This window comes from Jaculus jaculus, chromosome 2 (assembly GCF_020740685.1).
Source record: "Jaculus jaculus isolate mJacJac1 chromosome 2, mJacJac1.mat.Y.cur, whole genome shotgun sequence".
In the NCBI taxonomy this organism is placed as follows: Eukaryota; Metazoa; Chordata; class Mammalia; order Rodentia; family Dipodidae; genus Jaculus; species Jaculus jaculus.
In genome coordinates this window covers 111,461,287-111,484,194 of record NC_059103.1, presented here as the reverse complement: position 1 = coordinate 111,484,194, position 22,908 = coordinate 111,461,287, and the positions used below count along the sequence as shown (strand labels likewise).

The 22,908-nt window shown below is 42.6% G+C and overlaps 1 protein-coding gene across 4 annotated transcripts in view; it reads left to right on the top strand.

Annotated features, from left to right (window-relative positions):
• Positions 1-22,908, top strand: part of Aff1 (AF4/FMR2 family member 1) — a 214,019-nt gene that overhangs the window by 143,721 nt on the left and 47,390 nt on the right. For 2 of the 4 annotated variants that reach the window (XM_045143706.1, XM_045143708.1), the window contains 2 exons: positions 15,430-15,474; positions 20,786-20,872. In XM_045143706.1, coding sequence (XP_044999641.1) covers positions 15,430-15,474; positions 20,786-20,872 — 132 coding nt within the window. The remainder of the gene's footprint in view (positions 1-15,429; positions 15,475-20,785; positions 20,873-22,908) is intronic. The other 2 variants (XM_045143707.1, XM_045143709.1) reach the window with 1 other exon arrangement.

The window sequence follows — 22,908 nt, the reverse complement described above, 5'->3', positions numbered from 1 at the left end:
TGCAGCGTGCTACACAGCATTACTGTGACTGTGTGGAGAGAGGATATTACAGTAAATCAATTAAAGAATTTCAAATCAAAAGAACTTTAGAAAAATCTTTGTAAGGAACATGTCCTTCTCTGTCCCCCAGCTGGCCATGTAATTATGGTGTCAGGAAGGAAGTGTAGTGGGCTCCACAAGTGTTTTCCCGTGGGCTGTACGCCAGGTGTGTGCAATTGTCAGGAGGGCCACAGTTGGATTTATGTGAAGCTGAGATATAATTTACTTCTGGTTTGACCCTCCCATCTTTAACCACAGATTTCAAAAGCAGTTACTTTTGTTGTTACTATTAGAATGGTTGCCTTTCTTCTTTGGCTAGCTTTTATGGTCTAGAAAAACATAAAAGGAAAAGATGTAAAGAGGAAAGATAGTAAATTTAAGGGCGTTAGTCAACCCTTGATATCAAATATTTTTGTACGTGTTATCAGTTCAGTTAATTAGAATTAGTGGACCAGATGAACCTTTATTGGAAGTCCCACTCTGCTTGTCTATACCTAGGACATATTTATATATGAGAACAATGCAGGAAATTATTTGAGATTCAGTATAGTTACTAATTTTTTCAATGAATTTGGCCTCTCTCTCTCCCTTCATCCTGTCTTCCCTCCCTTGACGTAGAATCTTGGTATGTAACCCAGGCTGCCTGAATTCATAAATCTCTAGTCTCACCTCCCAGAATAGCTGTTATTACAGATATACACTATTGCATCAGCTTTGCTTTTTTTTCCCCTCCCTCCACCCAATGTTTTAGTCTTACTATCTTGAAAATTTTTCTTTTAAATTTATTTATTTAGCAGAGAGAAAGAAGCAGATAGAAATAGAGAAAATATGGGCATCCCAGGACCTTTTACAGCAAACTCTTACACACATGAGCCACTTTTGTATCTCACTTCACCTGGTTACTGTGGAATTGGACCTGGGCCATCAGGCTTTACAAGCACTGAGCTGTCTCTGCAGCCCTTAAAATTAGTTTTTTAATTTTTTTTTTTTTTTTTTTTATTTGAGAGCAACAGACAGAGAGAAAGAGGCAGTGAGAGAGAGAGAATGGGCACACCAGGGCCTGTAGCCACTGCAAACAAACTCCAGACACGTGCGCCCCCTTGTGCATCTGGCTAACATGGGTCCTGGGGAATTGAGCCTCGAACTGGGGTCCTTAGGCTTCACAGGCAAGCACTTAACCGCTAAGCCATCTCTCCAGCCCAAAATTAGTTTTTTAAAAGGCTATGCAAAGTCAAAATAATTCTTTAAATTTAGATGTTCTTTGGCTGGTTGAGAAAGATTTATATCCATTCATAATGTTCTAATAATAAATGCTACAATGTTTTCAGTGGGGGGGAGGAAGATACTGGGGATTGAGTCCAGGGCCTTGTGCATTCTAGACAAGGGTCTTGACAGTAAATGAATTAATTGTACATTTCCAGAATGTATTTTCCTCTAACAATTTATTTCTTCAGCTCTAAGTTGTGAAAGAGGCAAGGGCATCTTTACTTGCCTCTTCTCGTCTGTTTGTTACAGTGTCTGTAATTCCCAGGGTAGCCTGACGCTCAAGAGTATTTATGCTTCTGGCCTGCCACTGCAGTAATTTTCTTTGCTTTCTTTCCACTGGATTCTGTGTTTTGTTTTTGAAAATATTCAGTGCCAGGAGACAGATAATGAACACCTAGCCTGGAGGAGACTGGTTACTGGGAGAGTGAGCCCAGGATAAGATCTCTACTACTTCCCAACAATGCATTGATTAAATGGTTTATCTTGCTCATATGACTTCATTTTCTTTCAACTTCATCCAGAGACTGACGGAAAGCTCCCCTCCCCCCACCTTTTCTTCCTGGTGTTTCTGTAGTCTTCACTCATGCTCAGCTATGGAAAAAAAATGCCCAGGCGCCCGTGAAACACAGAATTAGACATGGTTCTCTAACACTGTTTGCCACTTAAATTTGATAGACACGTATGTTTAAAGAGGGAGCAATAATACAGGTTTATGTCTCTATAAATCCTGTCATGGTTGACAAAGTAATTTAGTACTGTTGTTTTACATCAGAACCATCAGTTAATATGATTTGTGAGAGGTGGGGCTAGCGAGAGACGGAATGTGCATGTGGTGGGCGTCTGGATAGGGTGAAGTAATTAGCATAGTGCCAACACCTCCCATTGGTACTTTCACACCCTCCCTGCAGTGATAGGTTCTAGTTGGAGTAGTCATGATTTGCAAAATTGATCTTCCCACTCAAAACATTTCCTACTCTTATGTTCTGAAGGCATTCTAGTAGAATTGGGTTTTGGAAGAACTAGATCATGTAGTTCAGGCCATTTGAAAGAACCTTCCTTTTAAGAAAGATCACTGGGATGGAATGTCTAGACTTGTTCTTTGATGGGGTGTGCTTTTTTGTTTTTAAGCATTGCCCTTTTAGCCATTCTTACTAAATCATTCATGGTTGCTATACCCACAATGGACTTCATGGGGGCTCACGTGATCTTTCATCAAAAGTGCAGCGTTTTAGAGGGTTAGAACCTTGGAGGTGTTAGCTTCTCCTTATCACATGGCAAGTGGTAATGGCTCACAATCAGCAGCTAGGAAGTTGGTGAGTAATGGAGATTAGACATACTTTCAGAGTGAGGCTTGCTGCTGTTTTGTTTTTACTGTTTGTTTTCCCACCAAGTACTTGGTTTCTAAGTGAATTTAAACATATCCCAAGTATAGCCCAACTGCTTAACCTTTGTACTGCCAAGTTAGTTGACTAGTTTATGTATTGCCAAAAATAAGTGCTAAAATCATTTCTCCATGTAATGCAAAACTAAATAGTAGGTGCTGTTTGACACAACTATAATAATCCTTACAAATGTTAAAATTGATAATGAGGTAGAGCAATACCCAATTTAGTGAAACCAGCACCTTTCCTACTTCTGTCATGTGATTTGCCTGTTTGTGTCCAGTGAGTGCTTACAATTCTGTGCACACTAAAAAGCTGCACACTTTCGTTTTTATTTATCTAATCTAGATTTCACAAACTGGTTTCATCAGTGTACCTAATGCTCTAATGCTCTTTTTAATAGAGATTGGAACAGAATTTCCAGAATGTTTCAAGTAGCTCATTTAATACAAGTTGAGATTTTTGATAGTTTTTTTAATATGCTTTAGGAAAATGAACCATCTTCATGACACTAATGAAAGCAAATTACTTCACTGGTATGATCAAAGTGACTGGAAAGGAACAATAAATTTTGTAATTGCTCGTATTGATCTTTAAAGGCTGACATTTCACAAGACTGCTTCCTGTAAGGTTTTGTGAGTCTCAATAATGTCTTAGAGTAATTTTCCTTCTCCTTTCCTTATTTCTTTGCCTGTCTTTGCTTTAGTTAATGAAAATCAGACAAGGAGATAATGTCAGCAACTTCATTAAAAGTATGCTTTGAAAAAGTCAGGGCTGTGTGCTCTTGTGTACGAAGTAAAGTTGGGTGCCAGCACCTCTATAGACTTCCGCATTCTCTTTCGACATTGCCTCCCCACCCCCGGGTCTTTTAAGCTCCTGTGTCAAAGAGACATGCTCCCTTCCTTCTTTTACCATAGCATGCTACCCACCTTCTCGGCCTACCCCAGAGACCTGGAGTGATGTCACATGTAAGATTTAGTTTCTGAGAAGTTCGTGTTCCCAAATTGACTATTCCAGTAGGTGACGTCTCCTGACTGTGTGGTGGTGATTGATGCATTGTGGTTAAGATAGGCATTAGCTTAAAATTATTATTATTATTTTTTTAATATATGGTAAGCATTCTTTTTTTTTTAAAATTTTTATTTGTTTGAGATAGACAGACACAGAGAGAAAGGCAGATAGAGGGAGAGAGAGAATGGGCACGCCAGGGCTTCCAGCCTCTGCAAACGAACTCCAGACGCGTGCGCCCCCTTGTGCATCTGGCTAACGTGGGACCTGGGGAACCGAGCCTCGAACCGGGGTCCTTAGGCTTCACAGGCAAGCACTTAACCGCTAAGCCATCTCTCCAGCCCTTAAAATTATTTTTGCATCTTAAAAAAATAAGCTTTTTTTTGTGTGTGTGAAGTTATCTATGGTTTTGTGAACACACACAAACACGCACTGCCTTCCAGGGAAAATAACTCCTCCATTACTGTCTGGATAGCTTGTGTTTCTGAATTTTAAGATGACATCAGATGACCAACTCAGATTTCGCAGCTGTATCTTCCCTAGTCTGGGTTTGGTGGATGTAGAGATGATGGAAGCCCAGTGTCTGCCTCTGGGAGATGAATGGGGGAGGCAGACGAGAGCACCATGAGTTACAGTTCAGAGCTGAGTGTGGTTGGAGCCAGGACAGTGAACATTTTCCAGAAAGGGACTAGCAGTATTTATGTTTATGACATATGTTAAACACTTCCTCCTCTCTTCTAGATTCCCCCACTAGAGAACTGCTTGGTCTTGCCACAATAAGTTTTTGGTTTTGTTTTTTTCTAGGTAGGCCCTCCCTCTAGCCCAGGCTGACCTGGAATTCATTATTTAGTCTCAGGGTGGCCTTGAACTCACACCAAACCTCCTACCTCTATCTCCTGAGTGCTGATTACAGTGTGTACCACCATTCTTGATCACAGTGAGGTTTTGTTGGGAATTAAGGCAAGTGACCTGTGACTTCTCTCTTCTCCTTCCTCCTCCCATTCAACTTTCCCTTTTCCTCCCTCCCTCCCTCCCTCCCTCCCTCCCTCCCTCCCTCCCTCCCTCCCTCCTTTCCTCCCTCCCTCCCTCCCTCCCTCCCTCCCTCCCTCCTTTCCTCCCTTCTTCCCCTCCCCTCCCCTCCCTTCCTTCCTTGCCTCCCTCCCCTCCCTCCCTTCCTTTTTTTTTTTTAAGGCAACTTTCCATTGTAGCCCAGGCAGACCTCAAAATTACTGTCCTCCCTCAGCCTCTTTGGAACTGGGATTGTAGACATGTGCCACGATGCCCAGTGCCTTGTTGTTTTAAATTTTACTTATTTATTTATTTACTTATTTACAAGCAGAGAGAGAGAAGAAGAAGAGAAGAGAACAGAGAGAATAGCGCACTAGGGCCTCCAACCACTGTAAATGAACTCCAGATGTATGTGCCACTTTGTGCATCTGGCTTTACATGGGCAATGGGAAATTGAACTTGGGTTGTTAGACTTTGCAGGAAAATGCCTTAACTGCTGAGCTCTCTCTCCAGCCCTGCATATGCCTTTTATCTGGCAGGCAGTTTAATGTTAGATGGAAACAATTTTTTTCTCCTCCCTCCCTCCCTCCTATCTCTCTCTCTCTCTCTTTCTTTTTCTTCAAGGTAGGGTCTCACTGTAGCCCAGGCTGACCTGGAACTCACTCTGTAATTAAAGGCCTGTGTTACCATGTCTAGCTTGTTTGAAGACTAATATTCTATCCCCACCATGAAAAACAAATCAAAAGCCTGCTCAAAACCTTTCCACAACTTGAAAATAATGCCAAATGAAAGGTATGTAGTCTTTAAAGGGATAATTTTTATTTTTTAATTTATTAGCGAGAAAGAAAGCAAAGAGAGACAGGGAGGGAGAGAGGGAAGGAAGGAGGAATGGTGCACCAGGGCCTTTAGCCACTGCAAACGAACTCCAGATGTATGTGTCACCTTGTGCATCTAGCTTATGTGAGTCCTGGGGAATTAAACTTGGGTCCTTAGGCTTCGCAGGCAAACACCTTAACCACTAAGCCATCTATCTCTCTAGCCCTTAAAGGGAGAATTTAACCATTTATGAGACAATGAATATGAATGAATGGGCATACCAGTGCTTCTTGCCACCACACATAAACTCCATAGGCATGTGTCACTTTGTGCTTTACATGGGTACTGGAGAACTGAACCCAGACTGGCAGCCTTTGCAAGTAAGTGTCTTTAATGGGTGAGCCATCTCTTCAGCTCCAGTAACACACGTTTGAAGAAAACTGTTCAGGTGGGAGTGGTGGTGCGTGCCTTTGATCCCAGTATTCAGGAAGCAGAGGCAGGAGGATCACCGTGAGTTTAAGACCATCCTGGGACTACAGAGCTCTTGGTCAACCTGGGCTACAGTGAGATCCTACCTGAGGGGGGCGGGGACTGTTCAGTATACCTTGTTCCTTGTTTTCTTTTTCTTTTTTTTTTTATTTTTAAATTTTTATTAACATTTTCCATGATTATAAAAAAATCCCATGGTAATTCCCTCCCTCCCCACCCCCACACTTTCCCCTTTGAAATTCCATTCTCCATCATATTACCTCCTCATTACAATCATTGTACTTACATATATACAATATCAACCTATTAAGTACCCTCCTCCCTTCCTTTCTCTTCCCTTTATGTCTCCTTTTTAACTTACTGGCCTCTGCTTTGTTCCTTGTTTTCTAGTTTAGTAACCCTCCTATATTAACACTCTTTAACATGACTGTTCCTCCCCGCTCCCTGTGTGTTTGTTTTGTGGTTTTTATCTTAGATGTATGGGCATGTTTATAGTCCAAACTATCTGTGAGCCTCAAAAGTTCTTATCCTGAAATTCTGGGTATAGGTTGACATCCAGGCAGTTGCCCAGAAGGCATGACGCTGCTGAGGTAATGCCACTGGTACCTTTGTACCTCTTCCAGCCGAAGCAGGCACACCCAGGTAGTGCGAACATGTTCTTGGAACAGACTTAGCTGTGTAGGCAACTTACTGCCCAGAATACAATTAATGTTATGTCAGAACCTTGTTCAGCCAGGCTTTTTGGTTTCCTCCTCTAATCTTTCTTAGAAATGATGATTATGGTGTCTTCACATAATTGCAAGTAGTTAGTTGTATGGTACAAACCTTAAGATGTACTCTCATTTCTTTCTCATAACAGTCCTTCCATGCTGTTCATAGTTTGAATGTGCTTAAGAGTAAAAGGGGAACCCCCACATTGCTTCTCCTTCAGGTCCTTTGTATTTCAGTACTGGGGGTGAGAGCTTGCCTGGCCGAGGCCCTGGCTGTAAGTTCTATGTACCAAGCCTACTGACAGGGCAGTTCCTCGCCGCGGGCTCGCAGCACTTAGGTGTGAGCTGCGGACAGACCGATGATCATGTGAGTTTGGGGGAAGGAGCGTCACATGGAGGAAGGCTGATGGAGAGTAAACATGGCAGTAGCTAACGTCCTGCTGTAGTTTAGGATTTTTTTTTTTTTTCCTCTCTGAGGTAGTGTCTCACCCTAGGCCAGGCTGAACTGAAACTCATTTTTTAGTCCTAGGCTATCCTTGAACTCATAGCAATCTTCCTACCTGGCCTTCAGAATGCTGGAATTAAAGACATATGCCACCATGCTCAGCTGAGAAAGAGGATTTATCTTTTTATTTCAAAATCATATTTTTATGACTAGTTAACATATGTAATGATTCAGAATTTATACATAAAAAAGAATATAGTGGAAATCTTCCCCCTTCTCATTTTCCATCCACCTAGTTCTTCCTAGAAGAACTTGTTGTCATTCCTAGGCAGTATTCCCAGTGATATTTAATGCATAGTAAGCTACTCTAGCTACATGTCCTGTCCTCTGTGACACATTTCCATTGATATAAATGCTGACATATTATGCCCTTATATATTTCTCTCTTGTAGTATAGCTAGGCAATTGCCTCCAGATTGTGCATAAAGCTTTCTTGTGTTTGTGATGTAGCTGCCTAATATGTTTTTGTAGGGAGCTTGGGTCATAGTTTTCTTATCCACTTACCCACAGGCAGCCATCAAAATTGTTTCTTGTGTTTAGCAGTTTACACTCTGAATGGAAACCTTGCAGACATTGTTTTGAACATATAGGAGTCAATGCTAGAAGTCAGAGAACACATGGATCTGTTTATTTAATTGTTAAAAAATTTATTTGTGAGAGCCTAAGTACAAACAAACCCTGGCACACCAGGGCTTCCTACCACTGCAAATGGACTCCAGACGCATGTGCTGACCACTTTCTAAAGCACCTGGTTTAATGTAGTACAGGGGAATTCAACCCAGGCCAGCAAACTTTGCAAGCAAGCGCCTTTATCCACTGAGCCATCTCCTCAGCTTCCAGCTACAATATTTAACAACGTGTTTCCCCTCATCTGCCTGATGGATAGTGCCAGTCTTTTGGTTAGCTGCCAGTCTGATGGGGTAGGGGAGATAGTAATTTCAGCATTTCTGTGGAAACAAAAAATGCAGGACGATCTCCTTTTATCTCTGAGCAGGTTTATTTCCACTTAATTTGTTCAGGTGTAGATTTTGAACTTAAACAGCCAGCAGCATCTACTGAGTTTCTAGAGCTCTAAAAGTTGGAGATCTGTTTTCAGATTCAGAGTTTGAAGACTGAAGGCATCCAGCAAATGTTTGCAGGTGGCCTTTGTGCGGCGGGCACGTGTGACTGGTGAGCGCGCGAGGTGGTATACTAGCCCCTTCTTGCATGGGGCTGGGACCCACAAGCAGCAGAGGACAGCAGCAGAGTTCAGAGAGCTCGGGGCATGGCAGGAGCACCTGCACAGTAAGGGTGCGGCAGGGCGCGTTGCCTTCCAAGAGATAGTTCAATGCGACCTGAAGTGGAGCAGGAGCTGAGAGAGACCAGCAGGTTCCAGGAAGGTCAAGACCAGTGCACCTGAAGGGAATTGGAGGCACATAAGCAGCAAATTGCAAACTCTAAACAGCAATCCAAGAAGTGACATATTTGAAGAAAAATAATAGACTTTTGTGACTGTTAATGTTTTAAAAATTAAACTGTAAATAGAGACCTATTGTAATCCCCCCCCCCGTGTGTGTGTGTGTGTGTGTGTGTGTGTGTGTGTGTATGTGTGTTTCCTTTTTTCCCCTGAGGTGGAGTGTCACTCTAGCCCAGGCTGACCTGGAATTCACTATGGAGTCTCAGGGTGGCTTCAAATTCTCAGTGATACTCCTCCCTCTGCCTCCCAAGTGCTAGGATTAAAGGCGTGTGCCACCATACCCGGCAACAAAACACACTTATTTTTAAGCTTTATCAGTTTGTATGTGTATGTGTGTACATGTGTCACTTTGCATCTGGCATTATATAGATGCTGGGGAATAGAACCCAGGCCAATGGGCTTTACACAAGCAAGTGCCTTGTAATCACTGAGCTATCCCCCAAGCCCCTGAAATCACACTATTAAAGAATACATGATAATTAAGGTTGGCCCTGCATATTCTGCATATTAGTACCTTTTGACAGCTTTTAAAGTTTAGTACTTTGGCATTTGACTTCAAATCAGCCCCGTGAAGTGGTTAGCTGTGGCAACATGCCCCTTGCCACGACAAGGAAACAGTCCCAGAAAAAGGTTAATCTTTTCCAAGATTGCAGAACCCAGGCTCAGCAGAGCCAGACCAGGAATCCTGCTTCTGTCTTCAGTGTGCCATCCTTGTCTCCCGTTTCCTGGTTGAGCCCTTTCAAGAGCAGCAACTTGATAAAATTCTTTTCTGTTGAAACCTGAGAGGCTTCACACACAACATTGTAAGACCAAGTCTCAGTGGTGAGATGTTTCTTCCATCCCGCTCTTTTTAGGTTAGCAAAACAAAATGTGTCACGCTTAAAAGACCTTTATAAATACATTTCATTTTGACCTCAGTAGCATTGCCTTATGATTGCACTGTTATTCTAAGAGGAGTAAGGGATCAGATGGAGGCCAGCGTGGCTGCTTTGTCTGGTTGAGGTAGTTCAGTGTGAATACTGAATGCTGCTTGTGGACGAGATGTGAAGCATAGCTCTTAAACAAACGGTTTGAGTCATGGTTAGGAGAACCAGAAGCACAACTGCTCCTCGGATGTGGACATGTTCCTCAGGCATCAAAGTTGAGGTGGATTTGGGGAGCCAGTTAGACAGGATTGTGAAGCCAGGTTCAACCACTTCAGAGCTTTTGTGAGGCCTTGGATATACAATATTAGTCTCCCTGTTATAAAAACTGGGATCATACTTACCACAAAGGTTGGTATGAGAATGAAATTGAGACTTGTACAACATTCCCTGGGACATTTTATTTTGATTTTAAAATAATGGGCGTATATCCTCTGGTTGATTGTTGATTTGGTGGCTTTCTTCTACCAAGCTAATGATCAGTTTTCTAATCAATGGTATTAGATTGAGAAAATAATAGTATAGAAACAATGGTATATAGAAAGGTTGATTGCAATACCAAGTGTAATAGGTATTCAATAAGTAGCTGCCTTTCTTTTTCTTAGGTAGGGTTATTGTTCTCACATCAAAACCATACACAAGGCCAGGTATGGTAGCACATGCCCTTAATCCCAGCATTTGGAAGGCAGAGGTAGGAGGATTGCCATGAGTTCAAGGCCATTTTGAGATTACCTAATGAATTCCAGGTCAGCCTGGGCTAGAGCAAGAACCTACCTCAAAAAAAAATACCCTCCCCCAAAATAAGGTCTCTGCTGAGACATTGGTCTCTACACAGGACCCATGTGTGAGGTGACACCGTATAGGCAGGAAGGGCAGCACACCTGCTGAAGGAACCTCAACATTGGGGCGGGAGACTGTCAGCCTGAGTACCTACCTCTACAGAGAATTGGGCAGGGAAGGGCCTGCGGCCTACATCTTGAGACACGCAGCTGCTAGAAATGCTTGCTGTTGCTTCATGCTATCTCATTCTTAAAGAAGTCTTTTAAGAGTCTTCCATTGAGTATCAGCCGTGCTGCAGAGCCGCCTGGCCAGGACAGGGTTTATAAAAGCACAGCCTGGCTCTGCTCAGTAGGAGCAACACTGCTCACTCCTGTAGGGAATGGGGTTTAAGAAAGGGATTAAGCACAGATATTCCTTTCTTTTGGAGAAGTTGGAGTTGGAGGTGCCAAGTTGTGCAGCCTGTCTTTACAGATTTTAACTCTGCAAACATACCTGAAATACTTTTTTCTCTAGTTTGTCTATGTAGAGGGAAGAGTGCAGATGTGAATTTCAGGTAGATGGGACATCAAGTAGGCATGTACTATTCACTCTTGTAACTTTTTCTCTTTTAGATATGGGCTCAAAGGTGGCATGATACAGAAAGATTTTGGGAGAAAGACATTATTTCTAACTTCCTCTCTTACACAGTTCAAGGTGTATGTGGGTGGGAAGGTGAGTAGGTCTGGAAACAGAAAAATCAAATGCGAACATTTGGTCAAGCTGCATGAAGGGGTTTGTGGGAATTCCTTTTAGGATTTTAGCAGGTTAAGAACTACTTATTATTTTATCATTTTTTAAAAAAAATTCTGAGCAGAGAGGGAGAGACACAGAGAAAGAGAAGGGAAGAGAATGGGTGCACTATGTCTCTTGCCACTGCAAATAAGTTCCAGATACATGTGCCACTTTTTACATCTGTATCTATGTGGGTACCAGAGAATTAAACCAGACTGACAGGCTTTGTAAACAAGCACCTTTAACTGCTGAGCCACCTCCCTATCCCATTACTTAGAATTTTTTTAAAAATATTTTATGTATGTATGTATGTATGTATGTATGTATGTATGTATTTGTGAGAGATGGAGGTCAAATAGAGAATGGGTATACCAGGGCCTCTAACCACTGCAAATGAACTCCAGATGCATGTGCCACCTTGTACATCTGGCTTACATGGTGTTGTAGTCAGGTTCACATTGCTGGCAGAAATCACCCGACCAAGAGCAGCTGTGGGAAAACAAAATAAAACAAAACAAAATATGTATTTTGGCTTACAGACTTGAGGGGAAGCTCCACGAAGGCAAGGAAAAATGATGGCATAAGCAGAGAGTGGACATCACCCCCAGCCAACATAAGGTGGATAATAGTTACAGGAAAGTGTGCCAAACACTGGCAAGGGGAAACTGGCTATAACACCCCTAAGCCTGCCCTCAGAAGTACACTGCCATCAGGAGGTGTTAATCCCCAAATATCATCAGCTGGGAACCTAGCATTCAGAATACCTAAGTTTATGGGGGACACCTGAATCAAACCACTACACATGGGTAATGGGGAATCAGGCCTGGGTCCTTAGGCTTCATAGGTGAGCGCCTTTACCGCTAAGCCACCTCTCCATCCCCCTTACTTAGAATTTTAAATGAGTCAAATAATGACTATTTACAAGTACTTTGGTAAGGTAAACTTTGCTAATTTATAGTAAATTCTATAAAAATTTCTTCAGTCTGATTCATCCAATGGAATAAAACTTTAAAATAATTATTGGTTATATGGAACATGTTGGCTGAATGTAGTTGACTGCTTGCATAATTAGGTTGCCTAATTAGGAAGACCAGAAAAAGTTTGGGAGGAATCTTGATGTAGCTTTCTGATGCCAGTCAGTCTTTTGGAAACAGTTGGGACATTTTTGTTGGCCCTTGTATCAGTCACTTTCTCATTGCTGGGACAAGATCCTCTAACCGAAGCAGCTTATGGAAGATCTAATTCGGTTTACAGTTTCAGGCAGACACCTTAACCACTGTGGCATCTCTCCAGCCCTCACACCGGCACCAAGGCTATAGAACAGCAAGCAGTGCTGGCCTTTGAAACCTCAACACCTGCCCCCAGTGACACACTCCAATAGCTTAACTTCCTGAAGGTTCTACAACCTTCAGAACAGTACCACCAACTGGGGAATCAAGAATTCAAATATGAATATATGGGGAAATGCTACATTCAGACCTCCACATTTAACCCCTGGTCCCCATAAATTCATGCCCATTTCATGGTTCAAAATACATTCAGTCTGACTCTGAAAGTCTCTCTAGTCATTACCACTGTCAACACTGTGCAAGTCCAAAGTCTCACATTTGATTGAGATTCAAAGCAGTCTCTTTAACTGTGAGCCTTATAAAATCAAACCACAAGTTACATGTTTCACCACATAATGTTACAGAATAAACATTCCCATATCAACAGGAGTGAATGGAGACATGGCAAGGGAAGATTGGACCAAGCCATGCTGAAACCAGCAGGGGAAACACCACATCCTGCACCTACAGGTCCAGTCCAGAGATTGCAGATAAAATCCTCCAGGTTCCAAAGGGTGTGGTTGGGTAGCTCCATCCCTCCAGCCATACTGTAAGGAAACTGGCTATATCCTGTGTCCTGAGAACGTGAGCCAAGTTGAACTTAAAAGTAATAGACTTATGCTTGATGGAGCAGATTTCAAGGCAGAAAAACATTGAGTATATGATACGGATTCTTTTAGATACTCTGATTCAGATAAAAGATTAAAATCATAGTATATAGTTAAATTTTACTCTCAGGTGCAAAGCGCTTTTTTTTTTTTCTTTTTTTCTTTGTATCTTTTGTTTGTGCTAAAACAGGGTAGAAGTCTTTGGTGCAGATTTTTAGCATCCTTTAATGGTTTTGGCAAACAAAAAGCTAGGTTGAGCCAGGCATGGTGGCACACACCTTTAATCTCAGCACTTGGAAGGCAGAGGATTGCTGAGAGTTTGAGGCTATCCTGAGGCTACATAGTAAATTCAGATCAGCCTGAGCTAGATTGAGACCCTACCTGGGGAGGGGGGAGCTAGGTAGAGCCTACTTAGAAGTACCCTTAGTTCTTTGTGGTTATACTTCTGAGCTTCTTGGCCCAGTCAACAAAACTCTAAAGGTGTTGATAAAATCATTTCCAGGATATTTACATGTTTTGAATACTTAATTGTATAGGCCAACTCACATTCGAATTTTGACTTGGCAGCTAGGCCCATTATAGAACCCTGTGAGTATTGCATCCTTTTTTCATTTTATTATTCCTTAAGTTGGAATGAGAGAAAATGGTGGGCTATTAAGCCCTGGGTTATGAATTAGCAGCCAGTGTTGTATTAGATTACACTTCTCCCCCCTGCAGTAGGTAGGGTCTTACTCTAGCCCAGACTGACTTGGAATTCGGTCTGTAATCCCAGGCTGGCCTTGAACTCACAGTGATCCTCCTACCTCTTCCTCTTGAGTGCTGGGATTAGAGGCATGTGCTACAACTTCTGGCATAATTGTACTCTTACATATATTATTCCTTTAGTATTCCTCTTCACCCCCCTCCTAGCTATGATGTAGCCATCATATGCCCAGAGGAAAAGACCGACAGGTGTTTCATAGCAGTGTTAGGAAGGGCGTGTGTGCATGTGCCTCAGGCCCAGAATATATGGCTCATGGTTGCAACAGAATGAAAGTTGCTATTTCATTGAAAATGATAGTTGTGTGATACATTGCATGCCTCTAGTTTAGAAAATGTGTGACTTTTTATTTCTTTGCTTTGTATTTAATAATGTGTAGACTCTAAGTTGACGTCCCTGAGCACTGTGTGATGGTGGTATTAGCTAGCAGCTGCAGCTGCCCTGCCACCTTCATTTTAGCTGGAGGAGGGGAGGAGGCAGAAAGAGTGGATTTTTCTTCCAAAACTCTAATCTGCTCACCTAAGTTCTCCCCCCCCCCTTTGGCAGGCTGGCTTATTTGTTTATCTATTTGGGTGGGGTCCCCCCCCTTCTCTCAAGGCAGACCTGGAACTTACCTTATATCCGCAGGCTGACACCTTACTCACAGAACTCCTCCTACCTCAGCCCTCCTGAGTGCTGGGAGTAAAGGGGTACACCGCCGTGCCCTGCCCAAGTAGTCTTTTTACATACATATAGCTATGCACACACGCGTGTATGAATGCTTGTATAAAGTAACAGTTCTGAAAGAAGTAGGTAACTTTAAAATGAGTTTTAGCAGATCAGAATGTTAAAAAAAAGGAATCCATCTTTTAAAAAAATATTTTTATTTGAGAGAGAAAGGGAGATATGATGGGCACTTCAGGGTCTCTAGCCACTGCAAATGTATTCCTGTGCCACCTTGTGCATCTGGCTTACATGGGTTCTAAGAGTCCTTAGGCTTCACATGGAAGCGCCATTACCACTAAGCATCTCTCCAGCCCAGAATTCCTCCATTTCTTGAACGTTGGCCCTCTTCCTGTGGACCCGATGTGTTGAGATGACTGTCACGCCTGTGCTCACTTCGCCCGACTCATTAGATGTTCTGAGTTAGCCACTGCGGTGCGGCTTCAGTCTTATTTGCCTCCCTTTGTGCTATCTCTGGTACGCCCCTGGATGCACTAATGTATTCCTTTCTTATTCCCTTTTCCTCTTCCTCCTCTCCCCTCCTCCAGCAGGGCTACGCACACAGCAGGTGAGTTCTGCTACTGAGGTGTGTTCCCAGCTCTACTCTGTGTTTGCCAGACATGTTTTCTACTGGCTATATTCAACCCGGTGCTCACAGCTAGTCTGGGGTATGGCTTCTTAGCTTGCTGTTTTCACCTAAAATGGAGTGAGGTGAAGCGCTTTTTGGCCTTATCATCTCGAGTATGAAGTTGTTAGTGCTCAGCTATAAAAGTTGGTTCTGAGGCGAGCCTACCTGTGCCAGTCAATTCCTGCACTTGCCTTATTACCATCCCTCTTACTGTTGTTTTTGTTAAGCTTCTCCTTCTTTTCATTTTCAGCAGACCTATTCTAATGAAGTCCATTGTGTTGAAGAGATTCTGAAGGTAAGTTCATTGTTATCACATATCATGTGAAAACTTAGCAATGCAAACAGACATGTGCTCACGAACTTTCATTTTAAAATAAGTGTGCCTGCTCTCCACTTCTCCACTCCCCCTGCTTCCAAGGGCAAATTAAACCAGGAGAGTCACAGAGGGAGACTTAGAACATTATCAAATTCTGTACCAGATTTTATCAATTAAAATGAGGTTTACAAACTACAAGGAATTTGGAGCAGAGTTTTATGGCACCTCTCAAGTTTTTCGTCTTGTCCATAAAAATTCAGGGTTGCTGCTCATTTCCCAGAGCGGAACTGCCTAGTGCTTGTAGCCGGGGAGGCACCAGGGGCTAAATGGCGCGGGATTGCTCATACCTCTTGGTGTTTACCAAGTAATACCAAGGGGATGTGTGGCCTCCTCTTTAGCGAGGCTGTGGAGATTTAAAGAGATTTAAAAAGTCATGGGACTAGATGGACATCTTCAGATTTACCTCAAACAGTTACAACCCTGTTTATTGAGAACATATATGCTTCTGTAAATACACCATTCAGTGTGCTGTCAATGATAAATTCCTCCTAGTATTCAGTTCTAAGAAAAAAATTAATAAATTTTTCTCTTGAATATACATGCTTTTATTTTTTTTTTTTTACCAGGGAAGAATTGTTTACATTGTCATGTGACTTATTTTGGTTTTAATGCAGGAATCCAGAGTTTAATTGTAATGCTTAAATACAGTAATTTCAGTAACTGGGGGGTTTCAATTTCAATGATATTCTGTGTCTTTTCTTATAAGGTTGATGTATTTTACATTTGTTTGCAAGCAGAGAGAGAATATGAATGGGTACACCAGGGCCCCCATGCATGTACCACTTTATTCATCTGGGTTAACAGGTACTGGGGAATCGAACCTGGGTCATTTGTCATTGCAGGCACGAGGTTTAACTGCTGAGTCATCTCTCCAGACTCTAAAGTTTGATTTTTAAGTGCTATAAGATATGACATACCTATTTAATCCCTATGGTTCATATTTTTCTTTCTCCAAAATATACATTTGCACAATTTTCCCACTTATTTTTATGTTGTAAAATAGGGATGATGTTGGTGTTTGCAACCAGAGCATAAGTAGAGTGTTTGTTTATTTTTAGTGTTTATTTTTTAACTTTTGACATTTTGGCTTATGTAGTATTTGACCAGATCTTTGGACAGCATTCACATCATTTCTGTTTTACAACATGTTCCTTCTTCTTTTGTAGTTGTTTTCTCAGGGTGTTACCTCCACGGAAACATAATTTAAACTGTTAAAAGATGAGAACATTTCTGCTAACCAGCAAGAAAGATTAATATTTAACAAATTACTTTTTGTATTTCTGAAACTCAGTAATATAACAAATTACTTATTTATAAATTATGACCATAGTATTTTCTCTGAATGTTGTGATTTGTTCTTTACTTATTTCAGAAGCAATTGCAGTAGACTTGACAGTGAAAAATCAAACATTGATGCTTAATGTTCAGTTTTCCTTGGTTCTTTGGGACAGTGTTTAGGGTAGAACATTCTAGTAAAGTAGAGTTGGTGCCCTATTACCTGAAGTGTTTTAATGAAGGAGAAATGGTGCCTTACTGTCCCTGCACAGAGCACAGTGACTCTGCCAACCAGAGCCAGCAAGTATTCTGGTTCCAGGGTCCAGAAAGGGCAGCATGTCTTCAGCAAGCGAGTAGACACAGCTGTCGGGTGACAGCTCCAGGAGCCTATGAATGGACATTACCTGAGTGCTGGCATCATGAAGGGTAGCATTCTTGTTCGTTCATTCATTCCTTCAGATACTTTTCTAGCCACTGGGATTGCAGTACAGAGGAGAGTCCTTGGTATCATAGAGGTCAAAGGAGGAAAGGCGAAATGAGAGTGCAGCCAGCACTGAGTCGGGCCAGTGAACAGAGGAGAAGGCCGGTGGAGGAGTTGGGGAAATGGCTTAAGATGGGACAAGTTGGCACTTTAGAGGAAGTACTAGAATCTGTCTGTGTGTCCAGAGCAAAACGAGCCAGCAGGAGAGCTCTTGGGACACATAAGGATGAGGTTTCCAAACACTTCAATTAGTTACCACAGGCTTGTATATTGTAACGTTTTAATGTTTTCCACACCTTTTAAGTAAAGTCTTGTTACAATATTGAAATGCCTTGGGAACTACAATTTCAGGAGAGAGGAAAGGGCTGCGGGGCCTGGAAGGGTGGGGCCGGGCTTGCTTGGCTTCGTCCTGTGAGCGCTGAGCCCAGGCCTTGGAGCTGCCCAGTCAGCCGCTTCTGCTTCCCTGCGCCCCCAGCTCTCCTGGGCGCAGGGCCTTCGGGTAAGTTAGTCATTTAGGGAAGTGTATAAATTCTTTCGGACTACCCAGGAACCACTTAGAGCATGAAAGAATGTGTGCACTTTCCAACTGCCGCACTTAATGGTCTGGATCTGCCTTAGGCACTGGGAGTCACTGTGACGTAGTCTGAAAGAATGGGTGACTCAATGTCACAGATACCATCACAGTTCAGAGAGCTCTTGGGACACATAAGGATGAGGTTTCCAAACACTTCAATTAGTTACCACAGGCTTGTATATTGTAACGTTTTAATGTTTTCCACACCTTTTAAGTAAAGTCTTGTTACAATATTGAAATGCCTTGGGAACTACAGTTTCAGTCAGAAGTTATGATGTTGCTGGATTTGGAGGTATACAGGAAGGCTGAAGCAGGAGGACCACAGCAAGTTCAAGGCCTACCCAGCCTACACAGTGAGACTACCTCAAAAGCTTTCCTCCACGGCCCTCCCCCACCAAAAGAACTTGTAATTTTTCCAGCTAGTGTGTTCTGACACATTGCACTAAGGATTCTCAGTGGCATTAGGGCACTTTTTAGGGGGAACTGAAGTTCAGAATTCAAGCCATTCTGCTGACCCACATAGGCCTGTTAGGATTCTGGTTGGGGTTTCTGGGGTGAGGTCTCTGGCTCCAGAGTGCTTCCTCTTTCCCCATTGTGCTTCGGCTCAAAACTGCTGTTGTATACCAAGTGAAGTAGAGGCCCATTCTTATCTTGTACTAGTAATTTATTCAGCTTGCCCAGAATCCAATCACAGCTTTGTATTTTATTTATTTATTTTGTTCCTTTTTATTTATTTGAGAGCAACAGATAGAGAAAGAGGCAGAGAGAGAGAGGGAGAGAGAATGGGCGCACCAGGGCCTCTAGCCACTGCAAACAAACTCCAGACGCATGCGCCCCCTTGTGCATCTGGCTAACATGGGTCCTGGGGAATCGAGCCTCGAACCAGGATCCTTAGGCTTCACAGGCAAGTGCTTAACTGCTAAGCCATCTCTCCAGCCCAAACATAGCCTTTTCTGATGGCAGTAGACAGTTAACTGACAGTGAAAATCAAACAGATGTTTGATACTCAGATTCATGATTTCACAGTTAGCAGAATGCACAAAGCTGGTAGCAGTTGTGTTACCTGTCACTCTACAAGGTCTCTTGAGTCTATCTTAAGGCTTTTATTACCCAGCTTGGCAGTGGGGAAAGGAAGGGAGAGCAGCGCAGAGGTTGAAGTGCAGGTCTTGGTTCAGAGAGAAAGGCAGGACTTTGAGAAGAGCGTGGTGTCAGGAGAGAAAGTGTGGTGTGCAGGGGAATGGGAGAGCTTGTGGAGAGAGACAGTTGCCTTTCCATTAAAGCTGGGTTGTCCAGCAAGTCCCATGTGACAAGGACTTCTTTGCTGCTGGGAAGCAGGACCTATAGCCTGTTGTCTGTTCAGCCGTCAGCTTCCTGCAGGGCCTTGACCCTGTCATTTTAGTTCCTTTTGAGAGAGTCCCAAGTGTCCCAGGCTGCTGTTAAACGTGGTATGTTGCTGAAGATAACAGAACATCTCCTCTTCCTGCCTCCCTGTCACAAGTGCTAGGATTGTAGCTGTGGGCTGCTATTCCAAGTTTATGTAGTGCTGGGCATTGAACCCACAGTCTAATGCATATTAGGCAATCACTTTCCAAACAAGCTGCACCCTTGCTTAGTCCTCTGTGTTTTGTTTTGTTTGTTTATTTTGGTTTTTCAAGGTAGAGTCTCACTCTAGCCCAGGCTGACCTGGAATCCACTCTGTAATCTCAGGTGGCCTTGAACTCACACTAGTCCTCCTACCTCTGCCTCTCAAGTGCTGGGATTAAAGGTGTGCGCCACCACTCCTGGCATGGTCCTCTGTTTTTATCTGCAAAGCATTGAAGTTTCTCCATCTGTAAATTGGTTCTCCATTGCTTTTGTGAGCCTGTCAGGAAGTGTGTACAGTGTATGTGTGACTGTATGCATTTCATTTGTAATTGAACAACCCTTTATCTGCTAGACTTAGTTTTCCATTAGTTTATTTTTTTATTTTTTGGGTTTTCAAGGTATGCTTTCACTGTAACCCAGGCTGACCGGGACATACAGTGATCCTCCTACATCTGCCTCCCAAGTGCTGGGTCCATGAACTTTTAAGCAAAGCAAAATAAAGATCAAGATTGTGCTTAAAAGTTTTTTTGGGTTTTCAAGGTAGAGTTTCACTCTAGCCCAGGCAGACTTGGAATTTACTGTGTAGTCTCAGGACAGCCTTGAACTCATGGCGATCCTCCCACCTCTGCTTTTTGAGTGCTGGTATTAAAGGCGTGCGCCACCACGCCCAGCTTAAAAGTATTTTAATATGTACGTTTTTAGAAATCTTGCTTTCAACCAAGAAAATAGTGACTAGGAATTAAATTTTTCTTAATGGAAAAAGAAAGTCATTTTTAGGCTTTTTCCTCTAGAGTTCTTACATGTTAATAGTGTCTACCAGGGAAGGGTCAAATCTATTAGAACTCTACCAAGTGGAACAAGTAGCCTGAATTACTTGTTTATTTAAGTCAAACAGGAAAGTTCTTCTTCCTTTGAACTTCAATAATTCCAGGAAGTGCCATAAAGAAGCCGGGAGGAAGAAAGCAGTGAGGGGAGCCGGAGCAGTTTCCCAGCCCTGACTGCCTCGTCCAGCGCGGCAGTTCGGGAGCTCGGCTGGCACCTGTGAGAGCTTCTGTGTGCTTAAAGTAACGTTCAGTGTGTTGAGACACTCAGCTTGTATGCTCCTGTTATTCCTAAGCTTATTTCTCAGTTTCCTCTTTTGGAGGCATTTAGTTTTTAAAATGGCCCATTTCAAGCAGGAGTTCCTGAAAAGGTAAGTGATGTAATTTTTGAGATTGTTCTTATCATTTGCCACCAACCCCACTCTAACTTCAAGTCTAGCATCGAATGTTCCATTTGTAACTTACTCTTTCTTCCTTTTCCAAATCTCTTTCCAGGAAATGACCCATTCATGGCCTCCTCCCTTGACAGCAATACACACACCTAGTACAGCTGAGCCATCCAAATTCCCTTTCCCCACAAAGGTAATTCTTTCAAGTATGGCGGGCACAGCATCCATGTTAATGAGAGGTGTGAGGGATTCCTGGGAGCCAGTTATGTGGAGTACCACTGGTGGAAATTTTTAAAGACTGGGTTAAAAGCCATAGTACTTTAAAATGCCTCTAAACAACTCATGTTAATAAGAACAAGTTAGAATTTATAGGGTTTTCTTCTTCATCCATTATCTCATTGGTTATTTTTCTTTTTTCTTTCTTTCTTTCTTTCTTTTTTTTTTTTTGGTTTTTCCAATTAGGGTCTCAGTCTGGCTCAGGCTGACCTGGAATTCACTATGGAGTCTCAGGGTGGCCTCGAACTCATGGTGATCCTCCTACCTCTGCCTCCCGAGTGCTGGGATTAAAGGCATGCGCCACCACGCCCGGCTTCATTGGTTATTTTTCTAGGGGAGGAAAAAACAGGCAGAGTGAAGTGGATGCTTTTTTCCCCTAGTTTTTTTTTTTTTTTTGGTTGTTGTTGTTCATTTATTTATTTATTTATTTAAGAGTGACAGACACAGAGAGAAAGACAGATAGAGGCAGAGAGAGAGAATGGGTGCGCCAGGGCTTCCAGCCACTGTAAATGAACTCCAGATGCGTGCGCCCCCTTGTGCATCTGGCTAATGTGGGACCTGGGGAACCGAGCCTCGAACCGGGGTCCTTAGGCTTCACAGGCAAGCGCTTAACCGCTAAGCCATCTCTCCAGCCCTTTTCCCCTAGTTTTGATTCCTATATGTCTGCATGCATGCATCTGTTCACCCCTCCATTCATCTATTATGTATGCACATATGCAAACCTGTGGATTCCACACTTCGTATGTTTTCTGTAATATTTAATGTGAACAGATACAGTAGTGTTGGTTTTCATAACAAGCAAATGCACTACGAACTGACTTTTTTTTTTCTCCAAGGTAGGGTTTTACTCTAGCCCAGGCTAACCTGCAACTTGCTCTGCAGCTCCAGGCTGGCCTCAGGGAAACTCACAGGAATCGTTCTACCTCTGCCTCCCAAGTGCTGGGATTAAAGATGTGCACCAGTATGCCTGGTTGACTGATGGGTGTTTGTTTATTTATTTATTTATTTATCCGAGGTAGGGTCTCTAGCCCAGGCTGACCTGGAATTCACTATGGTGTCTCTGGGTGGCCTCGAACTCATGGCAGTCTTCCTCCCTCTGCCTCCCAAGTGCTGGGATTAAAGGCACGCACCACCACGCCCACATTATTTGACTGAAATGTTTTAGAATAAAGTATTAAAGCATAACCATCTTCCTGTTTTTGGCTTGCAGTTTTGAATAATCTTCAGGATATGTCCATAGTTCTGTGCTCTCTTTAGCCTGCTGTGCACACACATATTTATAAGGCATTCCTTTCCATACTGTTTTCAAAAACATCATATTCACATCAACCCAAATTTGCCACAGTTCTTCCAAGTTTACTACTTGTAATTCTACTTTTATAAAAAGGAGATATGCTAATACTGATTTTTAAAAATATTTTTACTTATTTAAGAGAGAGAGTCAGAATATGGGCACACCAGGGCCTCCTGCCACTACAAACAAATTCCAAACAAATCTACCACTTTGTGCATCTGGCTTTATGTGGGTACTGGGGAATCTAACCTGGGCTGCCAGGCTTTGCAAGTGAGTGCCTTTAACCTAACCACTGAGCCAACTCTCCGGCCCATTGGTGCTGGTTTAAAAATAAAGCTTAAAGGGCTGGAGAGATGGCTTAGTGGTTAAGTTGCTTGCCTGTGATTCCTGAGGTCCCACTTTTGATTCCCTAGTACCCACATAAAGCCAGATGCACAAGGTGTTGCATGCGTCAGGAGTTCTTCAGGCTGGAGGCCCTGGTGTGCCCATTCTATCTGCCTCTTTCTCTCTCAAATAAAAATAAATAAAGCTTTAAGCTCTATACAGATATCTTTGTTCAACATCAAAGGCAAAGGAAACAATAAAGACTTTTGTATAAAAAGTAGATTAGGACTGGAGAAGATGGCTTAGTGGTTAAGGCGCTTGCTTTCAAAACTAAA